At 37.4% G+C, this 22,780-nt stretch overlaps 1 protein-coding gene across 2 annotated transcripts; it reads right to left on the reverse strand.

Moving 5' to 3' along the window:
• Positions 1-12,207: 12,207 nt before the first annotated feature.
• On the reverse strand, positions 12,208-22,501 carry LOC110603822 (actin-related protein 2/3 complex subunit 2A). Of its 2 annotated transcripts, XM_021741751.2 has the most exons (10): positions 22,143-22,500; positions 21,900-21,966; positions 21,614-21,821; positions 20,978-21,147; positions 20,724-20,801; positions 20,365-20,497; positions 20,191-20,282; positions 13,414-13,470; positions 12,712-12,783; positions 12,208-12,631 (listed from the first exon to the last, which is right to left on the reverse strand). In XM_021741751.2, the coding sequence occupies exons 1-10, from the start codon at positions 22,202-22,204 to the stop codon at positions 12,596-12,598; spliced, it is 975 nt and encodes a 324-aa protein (XP_021597443.1). In that variant the 5' UTR covers positions 22,205-22,500; the 3' UTR covers positions 12,208-12,595. The 2 variants fall into 2 exon arrangements, with proteins under 2 accessions (XP_021597443.1, XP_043807801.1); XM_043951866.1 differs by lacking the exons at positions 12,208-12,631; positions 12,712-12,783; positions 13,414-13,470 and adding an exon at positions 13,477-15,288 and having other exon boundaries at positions 22,143-22,501.
• Between the last annotated feature and the right edge of the window lie 279 nt (positions 22,502-22,780).

Consider the following 22,780-nt stretch of genomic DNA (forward strand, 5'->3'; position numbering starts at 1 on the left):
AATAGCATTCGATTGGTTCACTTTAAAATTAAATAATTAAATAAATTTTAAATTGAATTTTAGAATTTTATTAAAATCAAATTGAATTAAAAGCGAAATTAAATTGAAACGAACTATCTTGATCTAGTTTAAATTGGTTGCTCTTTTTTATTGAGTTTTTTGTTTTAAATGAGTGCTTCAAAATACTTATTATTTGTCATTCTTTAAGTTTGATATAATATGTAATACAGCACAACATATTATATAATGGATTGAGATTGTAATGTAAAGGAAAATGGAAAAAAATTAATTATAAATTCAAAAAATAAGTGAATTTTCTTTTAAAAAAGTTAATTTTTGCTTTTAAATTATATTTAGCACATTTTTATCAACAAAGTGAAAATTTTTTATAAAATGGAGAAAATTAAAATTTAAAAGTTAAAAGTTTTTATGCTATTTTTTTTTTCATTAATTAGAGAAAATAAATAAGTAGAAAATAATTTTTTCTAGTGCTTTATGTATTATATAATTTAGTGTTTAAAAAGTAAAATTTGATGAATTTTGAAAAATAAAAAATGTGGAATGAAAAATTATAGTGAAGAACTGATTATTGTGAAGCTTTTAGATAGGACGAGAAAAAGGAAAAAAAAGAGGGGAGAAAGAAAATGTAACAGTACATTTTTATTAGCTTGTATTATTTTCATTGTACAAGACTTTGTATTTATAATAAAAGATATTATATATGAAATTTTATCAATAAATTACAATTTATTGCTTGTAATTTATTGATAGGATTCCATTTGTTTGATAAAAAGATATTTTTAATATGTTATTTTTCTTTTTCTTTTTTTTTTTAATACCATGTGAAAAATCAGGTGGAGAGATTTGGAAGAAAAAAGCTTGGGACTTCAACCTAGCTTTCGGAAGGAGAAACTAAGATTTAGGACTTATCCTTAGCTGCAAAGAAGAAGGAATAGCAAAAGGAAAAAAAACAAAAAAAATCATCAAAACGTGAGCCGAAACTTCAAACCCAATTATAAAATTATGAAGAAGCAAAGCAGAATTTTATATGGGAAGAAAGAAAAGGAGCTTGGAAGTCATACAAGAAAAAATTAAAAAAATAGATTTTGTCCATAGAAATTAAGGGCGCGTTTGGCATTGAGTTTGGGAGGTTAAAAAGTGTTTTTTTTTTTTTTTTTTTTCTTTAAAAAGCACATTTTAGATGCTATTCAAAAAATTAATTTGTGAAAAATTAATTTGTTACTTTAGTGTTTTATGATTAAATTATATAAAAATTATATTTTAATATTTTTCAAATAATATTAAAAAAAATGTTTTTCTTAACTATAGTTCCACTTAAAAGATGATAAAATTTATGTCGAATTGTGAAAAACTTGAAAATTTATAATTTTGAATAAAAATCAAATAAAATGAACAACGTATGAAAAATTGTTTAACTTTTCAGAATTCAATAAAAATATGTTTAGTATGTAAACAACCACTTAGCTTAGGTATTGCCAAATGAATAATTTGATTCATCATCTTTATATCAAAATTAATCGGTCATTTTCATCTTTTTACATTTAATCTCTTTATAAAAATTTATGGACGACGTTTGCGATGCTTACTGTTGTAATACCCGGCTAGAGTCCGGCATCGGATTTCCTGTAGTCCGGTGGAATCTCGGATGTCGGAACCCTCTAGAAGGGTAATACATATGTTTTCGAAGGTATTTTAACATGTTTTCATGTGTTAAATTGTTAAAGGAAAAGAGTTTTTGAATGAAAAGCAATAAGGGAGAAATGCTAATGTTCGGCCGCCGAAGGTCACTTTCGGCCGCCGAACCTGGCATGGTTTCGGAGTCACGTTCGGATGCCGAAGGTGGTCTGGCCAGCCACCTATAAAAGGGCCAAAGGTCGGTGAGAGGAGGGTATTTTCTCCTCCACTTGCAGCCAGAGGTGAGCCAAAACCTTCTCACGTTGACTTTGATGAGTTTTTAGTTTTCCTTCAAATCGTTCAAAGTTTTGAAGGGTTTTATGTTTGTTTTGAAGGTTTTAAGCAAAAGAGCAAAGTTTGGAAGTTTGGAGCTTTGGAAGCTTGGTTCTTCATAACTCCACGTTGGGATCGTCTAATCTCTTGTTTGGAAGAGGTAAGAGAAGATCCTGACCTTCCTTTCTTGATTTTTGACGGTTTTATGAAGTTTGTATGGGTAGTATGCATGTTTAGGTTTAGGTGAGGTTTTTGATGATCTTTGAGTTGAAGCATGTTTAAGTGTTGTTAGATATGTTTGTTTGGGGTTTTAGGATAGTTTTAGACCCCTTTGTGCATATATATGTGTATGTGCTAGTTGGGAGTAGTTGATATGCATGTTGTAGGTTTTTGGGCAAAGTTTGCATGAAACAGAGCAAGGTTCTGTCCCCTGGACAAAACCAGGTTCGGCCGCCGAAAGAAGGTTCGGTCGCCGAACATGCTTGGAGGCAGTTTCGGCTGCCAAAGCTTGCCCCCGAAAGCTAAGCTTTCGGTTTAGAAAGGGACTTTCGGCCGCCGAAAGAGGGAGTTCGGCCGCCGAAAGTATGTGAGTTTCATCTCTGGACGAGACCTTCGGCCGCCGAAGGTGCCGCCGAACATGCATGAGTTTCGTCTCTGGAGAGGGGTTTCGGCCGCCGAATCTGCCGCCGAAAGTGCCCTGTCCAGCCTTCTTTTGCATGTTTTCTGTGAATGTTCTAGGATGGTTTAGAAGGGTTTTGGGGAGTTTCTTAGAAATATTCTTGAGTGAGTTTGGTCCCTCATTTGAGTCCACCTGTGTAGGTACGGACCAGAGGAATCAGGGAGGTCAGCAGTGAGTCCAGTTTCAGAACCTGCAGAGTCAGTTCAGAGTCAACCTGAGGTGAGTGGAACTGAACTTAGTATTTTAATATGAGAAACGAGTATTTTATCATGCTTCATGCATCATGACTATACTATAGGGTGAGTGCATTAGTGTACACGAATATGATGCATTGCATTTATCCTTGATTCTATGACTGTATGGACATAGTAAGGATTCAATAGCCCTCAGAGGAAAGACCTGGAACAGCCCTACGGGGACCAGGCATAAAGACCTGGAACAGCCCTACGGGGACCAGGCATATGGTATAGAGGGAGTGTTGATCCGTCCATGCTGAGATGTGATTACTTGTGATGTGATACATTGCATGAGAGCATGTTTTATCACCTGTTCTTTATTCTGTTCTACTCACTGGGCTATAGTAGCTCATCCCTCTCCCCTAACTCCAGTTGTGCAGGTTCAGAGGTCAGAGGGAGGTCAGCAGGGTACAGGAAGAGTACTTTTGTAATAGCTAGTGTGGATATGTAAATGTATAGAGATAGTGTATATGTACAGTGTATAGAATGGTGCTTGACTTATAAGAGTTGTAATCCCTTTTTGTGTTTTCACATGATCAGTTTATGTTTATATATTGTTGTATGTTTATGAGAAAACCAGGCTTAACATTATGAGTTTTATCCGCCTAGAGCAATGAGGAGCTCTAGGAGGGATTGGTAGAGAACAGAGATAGTGCATGCACAGGTTAAGCCTTGGAATGAAGAAAAGTTTTATGTTTTTACAGAAAATGTATGATCATGTATGGGATTTCACAGGTACACAGACAGGATAGCAGGCTTACTACGGGTCCCGGCGACCTTAAGTCGATCTGGATCCTAGTGCCGGTAGCAGTTCGGTTTTCGGACTATTATAGATTGGTATCAGAGCCCTAGGTTCACATGGTCGGACCTATATAGATAGAGTTGGGCTCATAGCGGTTTACTGGGTTAAGCACAGTAGGAAAACATGTCCACTAGGATAGGATGTTAGTCCTGTTTATCTGTTGATGTTGTGCACTGCCATGATGCATGTGTTGTTTTCCTCTATGTGTTGCTTATGTGTTCTGTTATGTGTTGTTGCCAGAGAGAGTTACGATGCGAGGAACTCGTCGATCCGCGAGATTGACTGGAGTCCCACCTGAACGTGAGGGTACAGCTGCTCGTCCTCCTGCATTGCCAAGGGCAAGATCGCACAGGTCAAGCAGGGAGGGAACGTCAAGAGACCCTAGAAGGTCTTCTGACGAGAGCAGAAGAGGAATAGGCAGAGGGGGAAGATCAGAAGAAGAGAGAGTTGCTATGGAGGAGGCTCAGAGTAGAGATGTCAGTATGGGGGTAGGAAGGTCAGAAGAAGGTATGGGGGAGTCTCAGGGAGGCGCTCAGGCCTCGGGGTTTGGCTATCCACCCTTTCCACAAGGCCTAGGGGATCCGATGGGAGGCACTTCGGATTACTCCAGCTTTGCCCCATATCCACCCTACATGCCATATATGCCCTATCCTTCCTTTTATCCACCATATCACATGTATCCACCCCCACCTTTTCATCCAAGTTCAGCATCGCCTGAAGCTAGAGAAACAGTACCTCCACCACCACCACCTGAACCAGTAGCCCCTGTTGTTGAAGCACAACCCAGTTCTTCAGGGGGAAATAAGGTGAAGATGACCGAGTACTTAAAGTTGGATGCTCCTAAGTTCAATACGGGAGATGATCCCTTTGAGTATCTTAGTGCAGTCAGAATGATAACAAGTGAGTTGGGAGCAGATGAGAGCAGGGCTATTGAGATGGCAGGGTTCACATTAAAGTGCAAGAAAGCTAAAGAATGGTTCAAGAACTATGTGGACCCCAGAATTGACAGTATGACATGGGAAGAGTTCGCCAATGAATTTGCTGGGTGGGCTTTCCCTGACAGTTCTCGGGAGTTAAAGGTTGTGGAGTTTGAGCAGTTGAGACAGACGGAGGCGATGAGCGTTTTTCCACTCTATTGTGGATGCTGCTAGAAAGATGGAGGCCAGTGCCATAAGTCAAGGTGTAGTCAAGGCACAGTCTTCTGGTGTTAAACCAGGTTCCTCCTCACAGAGTACAGTAAGTGCAAGCAAGAAGAGATGGGAGAAATTCAGAGGAAAGAGAGGCAAGTTCTGGAACAGGATTAAGACGGGTCTGGGAATGAGTAGCGGCGCCAGCTCTGGCACAGATCTTCCAGTTTGCAATAGGTGTGGGAGACAGCATAAAGGAGCTTGTTTGTTGGGATCTACAGCCTGCTATAGATGTGGGCAGGAGGGACATTATGCACGAGAATGTCCTCAGGCGACTTTGGTTGAACCATCCCAGCAGATGACTTCAGGTAGTGTCGTCCAGTCCGCAGCTTCAGTTCGTCCACCAAGCAGTGGCAGAGGTAGAGGAAGAGGGGCAGCCTCTTCATCAGGGATGGGTTCCCGAGGTGCAGGTCCGTCAGCTCCAGCACGGATTTTCACCATGACGTAGCAGGAGGCAGACACTTCGAACACAGTGGTGTCAGGTAACCTCATCATTGGGTGTTCAGAGGTGTATGCTTTGATGGACCCCGGTGCTTCTCACTCTTTCATTTCTTTTAGAGCCGCAGAGAGATTGGGGTTGATTGTATCCGAGTTAGAGTGTCCTCTCTGGGTCAGTGGACCTAGATGTGACCCATCATTGGCAGAGTCAGTCTGTCAGTTTAGTCCAGTGTTTATAGAGGATAGATGCCTTCCAGCTGACCTTGTGGTGCTAGAGTTGACAGATTTTGATGTCATTCTAGGGATGGATTGGTTATCTACCTATAGTGCTACTTTGCACTGCAGGGATAAGGTAGTGAGTCTCAGAGACCAGGTTGGGTCAGAGTGTGTCTTCAGAGGAGACAAGAGAGGGATACCTAAGGGTTTGATATCAGCCCTCCAGGCTCGTAGGATGTTGAGGAAGGGGTGTCAGGGGTTCCTAGCTTATGTGAGAGAGCTAGACAGTCAGGTTAGGGAACCATCCTCAGTACCAGTTGTTAGAGAATTCACAGATGTGTTTCCTGACGAGCTTCCAGGACTACCACCTGATAGGGACATAGAGTTCGAGATAGAGTTGATGCCCGGTGCTAGACCGATCTCTATTCCTCCCTACCGGATGGCACCAGTAGAGCTGAGAGAGTTGAAAGACCAGTTACAGGATTTGGTAGCAAAAGGTTTCATCCGCCCGAGTACCTCCCCTTGGGGTGCTCCAGTATTATTTGTCAGAAAGAAGGATGGACCACTTAGACTTTGTGTCGACTACAGACAGTTGAACAAAGTCACGATAAAAAACAAGTATCCTTTACCCAGGATTGATGATCTATTCGACCAGCTGTCAGGAGCAGGTTGTTTTTCTAAAATAGATCTGAGATCAGGATACCACCAGTTGAAGATTAGAGAAGGAGATGTATCCAAGACTGCTTTCCGGACCAGATATGGGCATTATGAGTTCCTAGTAATGCCGTTCGGGTTGACTAATGCCCCTGCAACATTCATGGATCTCATGAACAGGGTTTTCAGGGAGTACTTGGATCGTTTTGTGATCGTCTTTATAGATGATATCTTAGTGTACTCCAAGAATGCAGAGGAGCATGCCCAGCATCTGAGACTCATTTTGCAAACCTTGAGAGAGCATGGCTTGTATGCCAAGTTCTCCAAGTGCGAGTTCTGGCTAAGGAGCATTGCCTTTTTGGGACATGTCGTATCAGAAGAAGGAATAGCAGTAGATCCCAAGAAGGTAGAGGCAGTAGCCAACTGGCCTACACCCACGACAGTGACAGAGATCAAGAGTTTTCTGGGTTTGGCAGGCCACTATCGGAGGTTCGTTCAGGACTTTTCGAAGATAGCTGCTCCTATGACCAGACTGACCAGGAAGAATCAGAAGTTCGTATGGACAGAAGATTGTGATGAGAGTTTTGAAGCGTTGAAGAGGCGGTTAACTTCAGCACCGATGTTAGCTCTGCCGATCAGTGAGGAAGATTTCACAGTGTTCTGTGATGCATCCCGAGTGGGATTAGGTTGTGTGTTAATGCAGAATGACAGAGTGATAGCTTATGCTTCTAGACAGCTGAAGAAGCACGAGCTGAACTATCCGACACACGATCTTGAGATGGCAGCTGTTATCTTTGCACTTAAGATGTGGAGGCATTACCTCTATGGGGTAAAGTGTGAGATCTATACGGATCATAAGAGCTTGCAACACATCTTCAGTCAGAGAGAGTTAAACTTAAGGCAGAGACGGTGGGTAGAATTGCTCAGTGATTACGATTGTAAGATCCAATATCATCCGGGTAAGGCTAATATTGTAGCTGATGCCTTAAGTCGGAAGTCACTTGGCAGTTTATCCCACATTGCAGTGGAGAGAAGACCGGTGGTGAAGGACTTTTACAGGCTTATGGATGAAGGGCTACAGTTGCAGTTATCTGGTACAGGTGCTTTGATTGCACAGATGAGAGTTACACCAGTGTTTCTAGAGCAAGTGGCTCTGAAACAGCACGGAGATCCTGAGTTAGTGAAGATTGCCAGGACTGTTCAGTCTGGCAACAATGCACAGTTCAGATTTGACAGTGAGGGGATTCTTCGTTATGGCAAGAGATTATGTGTACCAGATGATAGTAGTTTGAAGGAAGACATTATGAGGGAAGCTCATAATGCAAGGTATAGCGTTCACCCTGGAGCCACTAAGATGTATCAGGACCTGAGAAGGGTGTATTGGTGGCCAACGATGAAGAGGAAAGTGGCACAGTTTGTGTCAGCCTGCGAGACATGTCAAAGGGTGAAGCTAGAACACCAGAAGCCGGCTGGAATGCTTAACCCACTGCCGATTCCAGAGTGGAAATGGGAGAATATCGCTATGGATTTTGTAGTGGGGTTACCGGCGACGTCTAACAGACTAGACTCCATATGGGTGCTTGTGGACAGATTGACCAAATCTGCTCACTTCATACCGGTCAGGAGCAACTATTCTGTAGACAAGTTAGCGCAGGTCTATGTAGAAGAGATAATCAAGCTGCATGGAGTTCCAGTGTCGATAGTCTCAGATAGAGGACCGCAGTTCACCTCCAGATTTTGGCGGAGTCTGCAAGCTGCTATGGGTACAAGATTGGATTTCAGCACTGCTTTCCATCCACAGACAGACGGTCAGTCAGAAAGGACCATCCAAACCATAGAAGATATGTTGAGAATGTGTGTGTTAGACTTTGGCGGTTCTTGGAGGCAGCATCTACCTCTGGTAGAGTTTGCCTACAACAACAGCCATCATGCTAGCATAGGGATGGCTCCTTATGAAGCTCTGTATGGGAGGAAGTGCAGAACACCTGTTTGCTGGGAAGAGGTAGGAGAGAAGGCTCTTGCAGGGCCAGAGTTAGTTGAGATTACCAGCAAGTTGGTGCCTGTGATCCGAGAGAGGATCAGAACAGCAGTAAGCAGGCAGAAAAGCTATGCAGACATCCGTAGGAAGCAGATAGAGTTCCAGGAGGGGGATATGGTATTGCTGAAGGTGTCACCAATGAAGGGAGTGGTTCGCTTTGGAAAGAAGGGTAAATTAGCTCCACGGTACATAGGTCCCTTTGAGATCTTGCAAAAGATCGGGCCTGTGTCGTATAAGCTGGATTTACCTGCAACAATGGAACGAGTTCACCCGGTATTTCATGTTTCTATGTTAAGAAAGTTTGTGTCAGATCCAGAGAAGGTTCTTAGTGAGCCGGAGGTGGAAATCTTAAGTGATCTCACCTATGTCGAGCAGCCAGTGCGAATCATTGACACCCAGATTCGGAAGCTGAGAAACAAGGAGATACCAATGGTGAAAGTCCTGTGGAACCACCATAACCTAGAAGAGTGCACCTGGGAGACACGTGAGTCTATGCTTCAGCAATACCCATATCTGTTTTAAGGTTAGTTTTTCCCCTTTTCTATGTTGTTTTATGTTGTGTTAGGAACATTCGAGGACGAATGTTCTTAAGGGGGGGAGAATGTAATACCCGGCTAGAGTCCGGCATCGGATTTCCTGTAGTCCGGTGGAATCTCGGATGTCGGAACCCTTTAGAAGAGTAATACATATGTTTTCGAAGGTATTTTAACATGTTTTCATATGTTAAATTGTTAAAGGAAAAGAGTTTTTGAATGAAAAGCAATAAGGGAGAAATGCTAATGTTCGGTCGCCGAAGGTCACTTTCGGCCGCCGAACCTGGCATGGTTTCGGAGTCACGTTCGGCTGCCGAAGGTGGTCTGGCCAGCCACCTATAAAAGGGCCAAAGGTCGGTGAGAGGAGGGTATTTTCTCCTCCACTTGCAGCCAGAGGTGAGCCAAAACCTTCTCACGTTGACTTTGATGAGTTTTTAGTTTTCCTTCAAATCGTTCAAAGTTTTGAAGGGTTTTATGTTTTTTTTGAAGGTTTTAAGCAAAAGAGCAAAGTTTGGAAGTTTGGAGCTTTGGAAGCTTGGTTCTTCATAACTCCACGTTGGGATCGTCTAATCTCTTGTTTGGAAGAGGTAAGAGAAGATCCTGACCTTCCTTTCTTGATTTTTGACGGTTTTATGAAGTTTGTATGGGTAGTATGCATGTTTAGGTTTAGGTGAGGTTTTTGATGATCTTTGAGTTGAAGCATGTTTAAGTGTTGTTAGATATGTTTGTTTAGGGTTTTAGGATAGTTTTAGACCCCTTTGTGCATATATATGTGTATGTGCTAGTTGGGAGTAGTTGATATGCATGTTGTAGGTTTTTGGGCAAAGTTTGCATGAAACAGAGCAAGGTTCTGTCCCCTAGACAAAACCAAGTTCGGCCGCCGAAAGAAGGTTCGGTCGCCGAACATGCTTGGAGGCAGTTTCGGCTGCCAAAGCTTGCCCCCGAAAGCTAAGCTTTCGGTTTAGAAAGGGACTTTCGGCCGCCGAAAGAGGGAGTTCGGCCGCCGAAAGTATGTGAGTTTCATCTCTGGACGAGACCTTCGGCCGCCGAAGGTGCCGCCGAACATGCATGAGTTTCGTCTCTGGAGAGGGGTTTCGGCCGCCGAATCTGCCGCCGAAAGTGCCCTGTCCAGCCTTCTTTTGCATGTTTTCTGTGAATGTTCTAGGATGGTTTAGAAGGGTTTTGGGGAGTTTCTTAGAAATGTTCTTGAGTGAGTTTGGTCCCTCATTTGAGTCCACCTGTGTAGGTACGGACCAGAGGAATCAGGGAGGTCAGCAGTGAGTCCAGTTTCAGAACCTGCAGAGTCAGTTCAGAGTCAACCTGAGGTGAGTGGAACTGAACTTAGTATTTTAATATGAGAAATGAGTATTTTATCATGCTTCATGCATCATGACTATACTATAGGGTGAATGCATTAGTGTACACGAATATGATGCATTGCATTTATCCTTGATTCTATGACTGTATGGACATAGTAAGGATTCAATAGCCCTCAGAGGAAAGATCTGGAACAGCCCTACGGGGACCAGGCATAAAGACCTGGAACAGCCCTACGGGGACCAGGCATATGGTATAGAGGGAGTGTTGATCCGTCCATGCTGAGATGTGATTACTTATGATGTGATACATTGCATGAGAGCATGTTTTATCACCTGTTCTTTATTCTGTTCTACTCACTGGGCTATAGTAGCTCATCCCTCTCCCCTAACTCCAGTTGTGCAGGTTCAGAGGTCAGAGGGAGGTCAGCAGGGTACAGGAAGAGTACTTTTGTAATAGCTAGTGTGGATATGTAAATGTATAGAGATAGTGTATATGTACAGTGTATAGAATGGTGCTTGACTTATAAGAGTTGTAATCCCTTTTTGTGTTTTCACATGATCAGTTTATGTTTATATATTGTTGTATGTTTATGAGAAAACCAGGCTTAACATTATGAGTTTTATCCGCCTAGAGCAATGAGGAGCTCTAGGAGGGATTGGTAGAGAACAGAGATAGTGCATGCACAGGTTAAGCCTTGGAATGAAGAAAAGTTTTATGTTTTTACAGAAAATGTATGATCATGTATGGGATTTCACAGGTACACAGACAGGATAGCAGGCTTACTACGGGTCCCGGCGACCTTAAGTCGATCTGGATCCTAGTGCCGGTAGCAGTTCGGTTTCCGGGCTGTTACAACTGTTAGGATAAAATGCAAAAATAAAGTAATCATTTGGATAAAAATAGGACAAATAAAATAAAGAAATATGAGAAGATAAATTGAGAAAATATAAATTTATGTAATTTGGCATAAATCTATACCTTCAGCCTACTTTAAAATAATTCATGCAAATGATTTTCTTTTTCTGATCTAAATCATATGCAATTTGAAACTCAGCTAATATAAAAATTACATTGGGTAGATCCACTAAATTTAAAATCTTTGATTAAGGAAAAATAAATCTTATCTTACCTCTTAAAAATTGTAATGTATATTATATGATCCATGTTATACTAAACTAAGTTTGGCTTTGATGATTGATCATCTCATGAATGTATTTCATCTGACTAATGGATGGATTCAACTATAGTTGTTGCCCAACAAAAACTGCTTAAATGGTTGTTCATTTGTTTCTTTTTAGGTTTTCTCTTTTTTTTTTTAAATATCTGTTGATTTTATTTAAAATTATAAATGAATCAAAGTTCTCATAAATTATTCGAAACTCAATGTAATAAAAATTCAATTTGATTTAATTTATTTATTAAATGAGAAAAAAATAATTTTTAAATTAGTTTAATAATAAACGAGTCAAACACGAGTTTGTAAATATTTAATTCATTAAAATTTAAAAAATTATTTATTTAAAAATTTATGAGTTGATTCGTATTTATATTTAGTTTACTAAAATTATTTAATTTTAAATTTAATAAGTTGAAATTAGAATTCATTAGAATTGTAAATAAATCAAAATGCTCACAACTATTCACAACTCAATTTGATAAAACTCAATCCTTTTAATAAAACTCAATCCTTCAATCATCCTTTTGTAGTGGTTTGCTAAAATTAGAATTCATTATAATTGTAAATAAATCAAAAACTCAATTTTTTTATAGCCGTTTGTTAAATTTACACATTTTTTTTATAGTTATTTGATAAACAAACTAAATTTAAATTTATTAATATTCTCTTCAAATTTAAAATAAATTAAATTCAAATACAAAAAATTTTAACAAATCAAATATAAACTTTTAAAATTTTAAATTTCAGCTCGTCAAGCTTTGTTTACGTAGATGATATTGCCACTTTTTTCTTTTTTCAGAAAGACATGCGTATTGATAAATTTTGTGGTTGCAATGAGTATCCATTGTTAGTTTTTGTCATCTCCTCAAAGTTTTAAAAGTTTGGCTATGGACAATCTAAAGATCCATCAAGTCTATGGCAGAGCATAGCCAATCAAACAAGGTGTTACGAGGTGTTACTGCAGTGCAAGAGGATGTGATGCACTATGACTTTCCCTTTTGAAATTTCATTTCTTGAGAGGCATTACAACTGGATTCTACACAAAATTTTCAAAAATAAGCTTTCATGTACATGATAAAGAAAGGCATAAAGGATAAAGATAAACAAGGCAATATTCTAGACAGGCACAGAACTGGTAATTGAACAAAAATTGACCTAAAAGAGTTTGGCATTTTGCTGTTCAAGACACAGAACTGCAACCAAAATTCTACATGTTCACAGCTGTCCATCTTTCCTATTTGTTTTTTTCTAGTGGAAGAAAATTAGTACAAGCACTTGCAGCAGCCTCCTTCCAAGCACAGATGGCAACAAGTTCATCATGGGTAGAAGAGGCGAATAACTCCACCTTCAAGATTTTGAATTAGCCTTGGCCTCTTTCAGACTCTGTTATTTACAATTGACATTAGAAAGCAAGTAAATTAAGCCCAAATTATAAGCTCAAGATGTGTAGTATAATAACATACCAGCCGTTTGAAAGATCTGCTATTTGGTGATTTCTTTTTCTCCTCCGCGTCAGGCTTTGCACGACCCAATGCCTATAACACACAAATGTGAAGTCATATCAGCTTTTCCTATAATAAAGTAAGGATGTTTATCTTAAGCACATGACGATGGTCCATCTCAGTTGCTGGCCAACAAGAAAATGGGCGCATGGGGTGCAAACTCAAGTTTTAGGTTGTAAAAGTTTGTAAGACCGTTGCACTGTGAACCCCACCAGACTGACAGTTCATCAACAACACACTTTGTAATGTCAACTGATCTTCATTGGTTTGCCTTTTTCCTTTTCTTTGGCCCCTCTTAGTCTTGCTGTCAGTTTTAATATAGCTAACAGAAAGCAGGCTTATTAATATGATGTTTGAATCTTACATAGCTCTACTAGCAACACAGCAACCAAAGATTCTTACACAGCCTACTAGCATCATGGCAACTAAAGATCGGATGCATAATAAAACTACCGAGAAAAGGTGCATTAATTTTAATTTTAGATGAAAAATAAGTTGGTCAGATTCCTTTGGTCATCTCTCTTATTCATTACTCTAACCCCAAACCCCTACCCCCCCCCCCCCCCCCTCTCTTTCTTCCATTGATGCAGGCTACATACGTCAAAATGAAATAGCTCAGAAATCACAGTACAGTACAAGTGAATGCATAAATGAACATTTTACCTGAATTAGAGATTCCACACGACGTCGCATGCGAGTGTGCATGAAACCTTCTGAGCACTGTTGAGGAAGGCGAGAATGAGATCAAAACAGCTCTGATACATGGTAGTGAGCCAAGTAAAAATACATAGCATCCTATATCCTACAGCGTAAACTTGAATGTCTATATAGCAGTGGTCATGCTTAAAGACATAATGGACCTCAAATGATCAAGAAGCCATTCCTGCATTCTTCCAAATCCAACACTAAAGTTTTGCAGAGGGAGTAATAGAAATGAAAATAAAATGCCATTAATAATGAATTTACCTTTGCAATCATTTAGAAACACAAAGGCAAAAAAGGAAAAGAATTCCTACAAAAGAGTTTCATAAAATCTGTTTGTAATAGCATCTTCCCCAATCCTCTCATATTCCTATATCCATTCATAGTTTATCCCTGAGGTTCAAACCATGCCTCTTTTATGCTGGTGGTACCTACTGATTGTGTCTTAGATACACCATTTTTACTTCATAGGGGGTTTTACTATAAAACCACTTATGCACATTGTAGGAGTACATTAGGCAGAAAGTCCCAACTATTGGGAGCCCTTCAGCAGGACCAGAAAAGGAAAATCTAAAAATTGAACCAAAAGAGATGCAGGCATAATATAGGGTTCCCTCTCCAATGGAACAAAAAGGTTGTAAAATTTTGATCAATTAATAACCAACTGCCCCTGCTAGTACCGGAAATCACTGTAGAAGTGGAAGTTTTGTCACAAACATGGCATTTACTGAATTAAGAATGTCATACAAAGATTTGAGGAATTTAGTGAATTAAGGAAAAGAATTAAACCACGGGAGTGCATAGCTAAGTGAAGTTTGCATGTAATAGCAGTGTTAACATACATTGCATACTGTTATAGTAAGCCATCCATGTAAATGTTATTAGCTTAATTATAGGGATACATTAGCATAATTATATGGATACTTTCCTAGTTAGAATACATGATTATAGGATAGTTTGTATATAAATATCATATCATTCTCAAAGAAATAGATATAGGATTCAAATCTCTTCATGGTATCAGAGACATCCTCATATTTGATACTTCAAAAAAAAATTTACATTTTTTGGGCAGTTTTGGGTTTTATATCTGCACTTTCAGATCACCCGTTCAGGGTGAGTGTTTTTCATCACCGCTCCCACCAATAAGTTTCTTGGCCCAATATTGCCCACCTATTCAAAGCACAGCCCACATGCGCTTCTCGCAATCTTCTGCTCCAACGCCATGTGCTGGTGCGTGTGGCCTTTTCCGGCAAGATCCGACGGCTCTGTCTCCTCTTCCGGTGTCGACTCGGCTTGGATATTGCAGTCTTGGGTGCTGATTTGCAGTTTGGTACTCCATTTAAGGAGATTGGCTTTTAGTGGGCTTTGATTGGTTTCTGATCTACTGTTCTGTCACGCTTGGGTATTCTACCATGTGGGTATTGTGTTACATTCTAGACCAACCGATACCCACGTCACTCGTATGTTCTAGTAGCTCAAATCTTTTTAAAATTTCATTGTCGATCAGGACATCCTTCCATATTGATCTTGGTAACATTGTGTTCTCAGTTACAATCATTGTCAAATTTAGAATGTGACTTGTGTCAGTTTGCTAAACATCATTGTTTAGCTTGTATTGCTAGAGTCAATAAACGAGCCTCATCACCTTTTCAGCTAGTCCATTCTGACGTTTGAGGCCCTTGTCCTATTATTTTTAAGCTTGGATTTAAATATTTTATCACTTTTATTAATGGTTACTCTATGTTACCTAGTAGTATTTAATAAAGACTCGTTCAGAGTTGTTTTCTGTCTTTTGTGCCTTTTGTTCTGAAATTAAAACTTCCCCTGCTAGTGCTGAAAATCATTGTAGAAGTGGAAATGTTGTCACTAGAATGGACCACACAAACATGCGATTTAATGAATTAAAGAATGTTACACAAAGACGATTAGTGAATTAAGGAAAAGAATTAAACCAAGTGAGTGTATGGCTAAGTGAAGTTTGCATGCAACAACAGAGTTAACATACATTACATACATTACATACATTTGAGTATAATATGTTAATAAGTAATAAAATATTTTGGGTATATGCAACCACTAATTTTTTGAGATAAAATGGGGAGCTTTGTTATGGCAGTAGCACAAAAAGCAATTAGGTTCAAGTATGATGAATATTATTTTTCAAATAATATTGGTAGATTCGAGCCAATATTAAAGTATTTTGCTTATTAAACTATCATATAGCTGAGTGGTGAATTTAATTATGGCCAAAGTGCTCCTAAACTGTGAAGAATTGCATTCAGAAGTGTAAACAAATCGAACCAAACCAAGCCAAGTTTCGAAGAGCACAAGTTTGGTTCGTTAAAATTTTTTAAGTTCAAGCCGAACTCTAACTTTACTCATTAACTCTAGCTTTACTTATTTCAAACTTGAGCAGAATATTATAAGTTTAAACCTAGTTTATTTAGAAAATGAGTTAAGATGAGTCAATATTTTATCAAGTATAATCTCGAATAATTCACTAACGGTTCAATTTATTTACATTTATAATAAAGTTTAATTTAAAATTAATAAGTTTAAAACTATATAATTTTAGTTAAATAAATATTCAAGCCAACAAGCAAACTTGTAAAAATGAGCTCGTAAATTTTTTAATGAGTCGAATCTCTACAAGCTCTAAGAGGATAAAAGAACTGTAGAGCTGAGTTTTGGAAGGCTCATGCTTGACTCAAGAAAATTTATGCAGCCTGAGCTCGACTCAATTCTCCTATGACGTTAAGTTCAGCTTGTTTAGCGAGCCAATTCACAAGCCTACTTAATAAGCCAATTCGTAAGTCTATTCATGAACTTTGGAACAAGCCAAGATCATCAGGAACCTTAATAAGCGCAATATTATGAAGCTCAATCTCGGCTTTCTTACTAAACAAACCTAAAATTAAGTTCTAACTTGACTCGTTTAGAAGATAACCTGAACTCGATCCAACTTTTATCGAGCCAATCTTCAAATAGCTCATGAATCGCTTAGTTCATTTAAACTCCTAATTGCATTAAAGTCTTAAGCCAACCAACTTTCATCAACTTATGAGAGAAATTGAAGCACTTCGTACATTGTACACATAAAGACAAGAGTAGATTATAGTATCAAATGTTACATATACTTGTCTTTATTCACTATAATAGATGTTGAAAACATGGTTTCAAATCACAGTACCACATTCTAGGTGACGTTCAAGGATAACGGAAATGTAATAGTAATAGCTAGGCGCTACTCAAATTTTTCAAAACAATTTGCAAAGCTCATGAAATAAATTGATATTGATAGACATAAGTCAAAACAATATCTATATACTAAACATAAAGACATCAAATGATTAAATAAAGATTATACAACTTAAATTAAACATCAATAAGAACATAGATAGCAAATAACTAACCTACTATCACCAAAAAGAGTGTCTTGCAAGTTTTATATGATTTTGGCTTTGAGTCTCAATGCTTTGATTGTTAAATTGATAATATCGGTTTGAATCAAAACTGAATGAGGAACCTATATAATTTGGATCATTTTGGGTTGTTTATTTAAGTGTATGATAGCTTTGCTTTTGATGAGGAAAAATATAAATAAATAAGAGAATATTTTGTTGGATATGAAATTGGGAGAGCCACACTATCAAATTGGCCGTGAAACCCATAATTAGTTGAATAAATAATTCTAGTTGATGAGTTATCACCAGTATATATCAAATTTAGGTCACAAGTGTTATACCAATATCCATAAATAGTTAAATTAATCGAACAATACTCATATGCAACATTTTTACTCCTTATTTAGGATATCTGAGATTCAACATTACCTGAATGGTAAGAGTTACGTGATTGTAATAGATATGATGCATTGGTGGAGATGGTCTAGCAGGAATTCTAAAGATGGACCTTGTGTACTTGCAACCCACCTTCACTTGTAGATTCTCTTGCTCCTCTAGATCACCATCACCATCATCATTACTTAAACTCAATAAGATAAAAGAATCATCATTGGTACCAACTTTTTGTCCTGAGTTTAAGTAGTGGATTCAGTTTGTATGAAGCATTTTGATCAATGTTATCATTCTCAAGATCAAAATGCTCCATCAAAAACAGATTCAACTGTTCAATATCAAGGACAACAAGATAGTATTGGTGATGATTTTTTTATTTTATCTAGTTTAAGTGATGATGGTGATGGTGGTGGCGATCAAAGTAGAGGAAATAACATGTGAAGGTGGAGCTAGTTGTAGTTCATAAGGTTCATCTAATCAAAATTAGAATTATTGTTGAACCATCTCCACCAATACAATGTACATACCAACGATCACATGGCTCTCATTGTTCTAGTGCTGTTGAATCTCAAACATACCAAAGAAGGGGTAAAGATGTTGCATATCAGGAGTGCTCGATTGATTCGTTTAAGTATGGATATGATTATAGCGTCCAAATCTGATGTATGGTGGCAGTAGCTCATCAACTGAATCTACTCCTTTAACTAATTATGGGTTTTATAGCCAATTTAAAAACATCTCCCTCGAATCCATACCCAACAAATTACCCTCCTATGTATTTATATTTTCCCTCGTTAGAAAGAAAACCATTATACTCTCAAGTTTAACGACCTGATTACAAAGCTCCAAATGATATGGGCTGCCATTAAGTTTTGATCCACACCAATATTATATATCAATATCAATTTAATAATCAAAACTCTCAACCTCAAAGCCAAGACCATCAAGGACTTGCAAGACACTCTTTTTGGTTCATCTAATCAACCCAATTTCTTATTAATTCTACGAAAGTTTATTCTTCAATTTTTCTTGCTTGTCCCTACTTTCTCCTTCAACCTCCTCTTTTCTTCTCCACCCACATGGGTCTGCTCATAAATCATGCTGGCAGGCAAACATGCTGCCTGATTTTCTTCTTTTTATTGCCAAATGTTGCCCTTTCTTTTATTTCCGTTTTTTCCCTTTTTTTAATATTAAAATTGAGCAAATTAATTAATTTACTTAAGATATAAACTCTTATAATTGTTAAATTCTTTCAATTAGATAAAAATAAAACTAATTTCTTCATTTTTAATCCCTAAAGACTGAATATTAGTTTCTTCATTTTTTTTTTCTTAAAATTAACATGATATAAGTGTATGATTGTCATTTTAATTTCTTTCTCTAATTTCTTTCTCACTATCATACTGTTCAATATAGATAGATCAATTAAATGTACATGATTTGTGACAATTTTATATATTAATAATATTTTTTATGACCAAGAAAGGAAATAAATTTAAATATCTCATGATATTTGAATTTTGATATATTATTCATATTTATTTAATTTTTATGTTTTTAATTTTGCACCTCACTTCACTCAAGTGGAAGCACCTACTCCTAGGCTCCAGAAGCCCTTGGCGTATTAGTGCACCTTTCACCTTTGATAGCTATATTTCATGTCTTCTCCACCAGTTAATCATCGACCTGCCTTGAAACAGATTACGTGCTACTAGAAGAACTCCAGTATAGGGTTTGTTGTATTTGAATTGTAGATATTCTATTATTAAGTGTTTTCAGACGCAGATTAAGGATGTTCAAGAAATTGATAGAAGATCTACTATAGGGTATTGTCTCTTTGTTAAAGAAAACTTAGTGTTACAAAGAAGCAAAAAATAGATTGTGGTCTCTCAATCTAGTGCATAATCAAAACTAAGAGATATGAAACAACTAGTACATGAAATAACGTAGATATTTCAGTTACTAGATGATGTTGGACTTGAGACTTCACTGCCTTCTATGTTGTGGTGTGACAATCAACTGCTCTTTATTGCTTCTAATCCAGTGTTTTATGAGCCAACTAAACATATTGAGTTTAGTTATCACTTTGTTCATGAAAAGATTCAACACAAGATCATCTTAATGGGACACATCAGGACTAGAAAGCAGTTGAATATCTATATATAACCCTTACCACATATTTAACATGCAGTAAGAGTTATTTTATTTTATCTTTGTTAAGTAAACTATTAAAATATTTAAACATTACAACATCTTATAGATACAGTAAAGTGGTCATGTAGCTACCTTAACCTGATTTGGGAAAATGTTTTTCTCAAATCCTGATTGGATATAATTATTTTTTTCCCTTGATTAAACAAAAAAACCCTGAAAGCTTTACTACAGGGGGCACCTAAGCAAACTACACGAGTGTAACAAATTTTAGAATGATTGACAGTCCACACAAAGTAGACATTCTTTAGGAAGAAGACTGCATAGGAAAATACCAATATGCAGAGAAGGTTTACCCACTTTCAGATATTTCCAAGCACAACTTAAAAGATTATTCAATTTCCTGATCACAATGCAAACAAACTTGTTCAAGATCATCAAATAGTCCCAACTCCTGCTGTGAAAACTAGCCACAAGGTTCCAGCTTAACACTCAAATTTTTTTTTTACCAATTATCTTTGTGCTGCAACATAGAGCGATTTAAAAATCAAAGAAACAAATTAATAGTTGAAGGATAGTGGTGCATGACTAGCAAGGCATTACCCGTTCATTTTACGAATGTTGTAACAAGAAAACCAAAACCCTTCTTTGTTACTTTCAAGCAGAAAAGGATGCACAACAGTGGTCAAATATGTTAACAAGGACTTTGTGAATGTTCATATCTTGAAGCTAGCATATGAAAATTTTTTAACAGTTAAAAGGATTTAAGCAATTTAAAAGACCGTACCTTAACATGATAATTAACATATGCATGAAATGTTGATAAATTCCACACTGCACGATCCAACTTTTTGCCTTCTACATGGCGAGGATAAATGACTGCACCATTTTTACATGAAAATTTGTCATGGTGAGGATGAAAAGTGGAGGAAAGAGACGCTACTGATTCTTGTGACATTACCAAAAGATACAAATCCTGCATTTGCAGAGAGTGCATCAGCAGGAACTTCCTTCAATTCTATCGGAGGAGTAAGGGACCACAAACAAGGAGGAACATTATTAAGTCCAGCTGTTCGCCTTGCTTCCACAAATTCCTGAATAAGAGCATGATTTCAAAAGATTAAAAGCAAGTAATTAACCAATAATTGATTGACAAAAATATACCAGAAATCTATGCTAAGCAATTTTGCTAACAGTGTTGCAACATATAAGAAAAAAAAAATCAGTTTTATCACCAGAGGACACCAATTTTCTTCATTCCCTACAGCCAACTCAAATTTCTGAGATTTCCATCAATATAATAAAAAAATTTACATGTACCTGAAGGAAGGAAGTTGCAAAAGCAGTATCTACAGAGTCCTTGAATCTCATAGGGTATATGATAGTAACCTTTTCTGCCTGCCATAAACAACTACAATTTCTTAGCTTAATTGCCATAAGTAACTATTTAGAATGAGGAGAAAGACATTCCATAGATGATTGCCTGCTGCAATAATCACATGAAGGTCAAATAAAGTAGTGCCAGTTATAAGATAAACCCATGAAATGTAAATTATTGTTCACATATAGTATACCTGAGGAACAACGAAAAAGGACTCATTCGGCCGATGCACGAGAGCAAGAAGCTGACCTATATCAGGAGCAACAGTCCTCGAAGCAAGATGCTTTAGAACTATTCTTAAAGGGGCACCTAGAACTACTTCCCTAACAGATGCAATCTTTACCAAAAGAGAATGCCTCAACCCTGCACAGCGTCCACAAAGAGATCATGAAACACATCAATTGGCTAGTAAAAACATACAAAAGCCAAAAACTTAAAGGCAATCCAAACTATATATGAATCACCAAAATTTTATTCCATTACTATAAACACATATTAAATTCCGCACAATCAAAGGGATAATTCAATGACTTCATAGTGAGTGCCTAAGTATATCTATGTTCTAAAAAAAATGAGCACTCAAATGTTGAGAGCATTAACTTGCATTAAAATTGACAAGTTTAATGACATGGTTGGACTTATGAAGCTTGTAAAGAAGCCAGACAGAAATAGTTGTTAAATTCCCAGCACGAAAAGATGATCCCTTCAGTTGACTTATGTTTGTTCTTGAACCCAAGATGAAACATCCTACAAACAGTCCAAGACCCAATGTGTTTCTGGCGTATACATGGCAAAGCTATAATAACCTTAGAGAAAGAACTCGTAGAACCTTCATCTGGAGGAAGTTTTGACAAATTGAGTTTCAAAGTGAGATTAAAGCCATCCCTAGGGGGATCAAGAATCTGCACAATCACACCATAAGCAGCCTTTATAGCTTCTATGGCTCCAAAAGGAAGTCCACCCAAGAAAACAGTCTCCGGAGGCGGGATGGGTAATGAGACAGATAATAGCAGGACATTTGGGTTCTTCGTCGACACCTATATATTGGATTATACAAGTTTAGATGTAATCTACATATAATTTGCATACGAAAGAAATTATAATTCGATTCAAACCTGAATATGGTAGCGAACATCATCGAACTCAACCCAGAGGTAATCAAGCTCTATTGCTTTCTCAAGGCTGAAAATCCAACAAAAACAATGAGTTGCATATGATTTAAAATTCTGAAACATTTCAATTTCAAGATTTAAGATAGAAAATAGTAACAAAAATTACAAAGAAATATGAGAAGATGAAGTGAGAAATTTCTCAGATGTAATCTACAAAGCGAGAAAAGAAATGGGAGAAGGACGCACTTCTGAACCCGATTCAACAAGGTTTGCAGGAGAAATCTGGAATGGGGCTGCAACAAAATCATCGAATTCAATTTTGGGGGGTTCGTTTCTGAGCTTCTTCTCTTCTTTTTGCCTCGAAATGGAAATGCAATAGAAGTATGGATCAAATTTATCCCTGGTCTCTATCACTCAAGCTCCTAATTCAAATTTTCTATGACAATTTTGGATAGAGCTGAAGGTACGATTGGCTGTGGGATCTTTTTTCTGCTATTTCCTGAGAGTCAAGAGCGTCTCGTGTTCAAGAGGAGATGTGAGAATCTTTTTCTTCCATTTTCTATCCCCATCCACGCCTTCCTCTTCTCCTTCTCTTGGAATTTTATTACTATGGATTCCCAAATCAATCAATCAAATCAAAATATTTCTTACAAATAATTACTCTTCACGTTGTAAAAATCCAAATATTTCATTGTAAGGTAAATTATATATTTTATCCAAATTTAGGTTTTATATTTTATCTATTCATTCTTTATTCTTTTAAACTAAAAAAAACAAAAGTTAACAAATTTATTTTAACGTAATAAAAATTACCAAATAGTATTTATAATTAAAAAATTTGAGAATTATATTATAATTTATTATTATTTTTTAAATTTTAATTT

This window comes from Manihot esculenta, chromosome 16, assembly GCF_001659605.2.
Source record: "Manihot esculenta cultivar AM560-2 chromosome 16, M.esculenta_v8, whole genome shotgun sequence".
Lineage (NCBI taxonomy): Eukaryota > Viridiplantae > Streptophyta > Magnoliopsida > Malpighiales > Euphorbiaceae > Manihot > Manihot esculenta.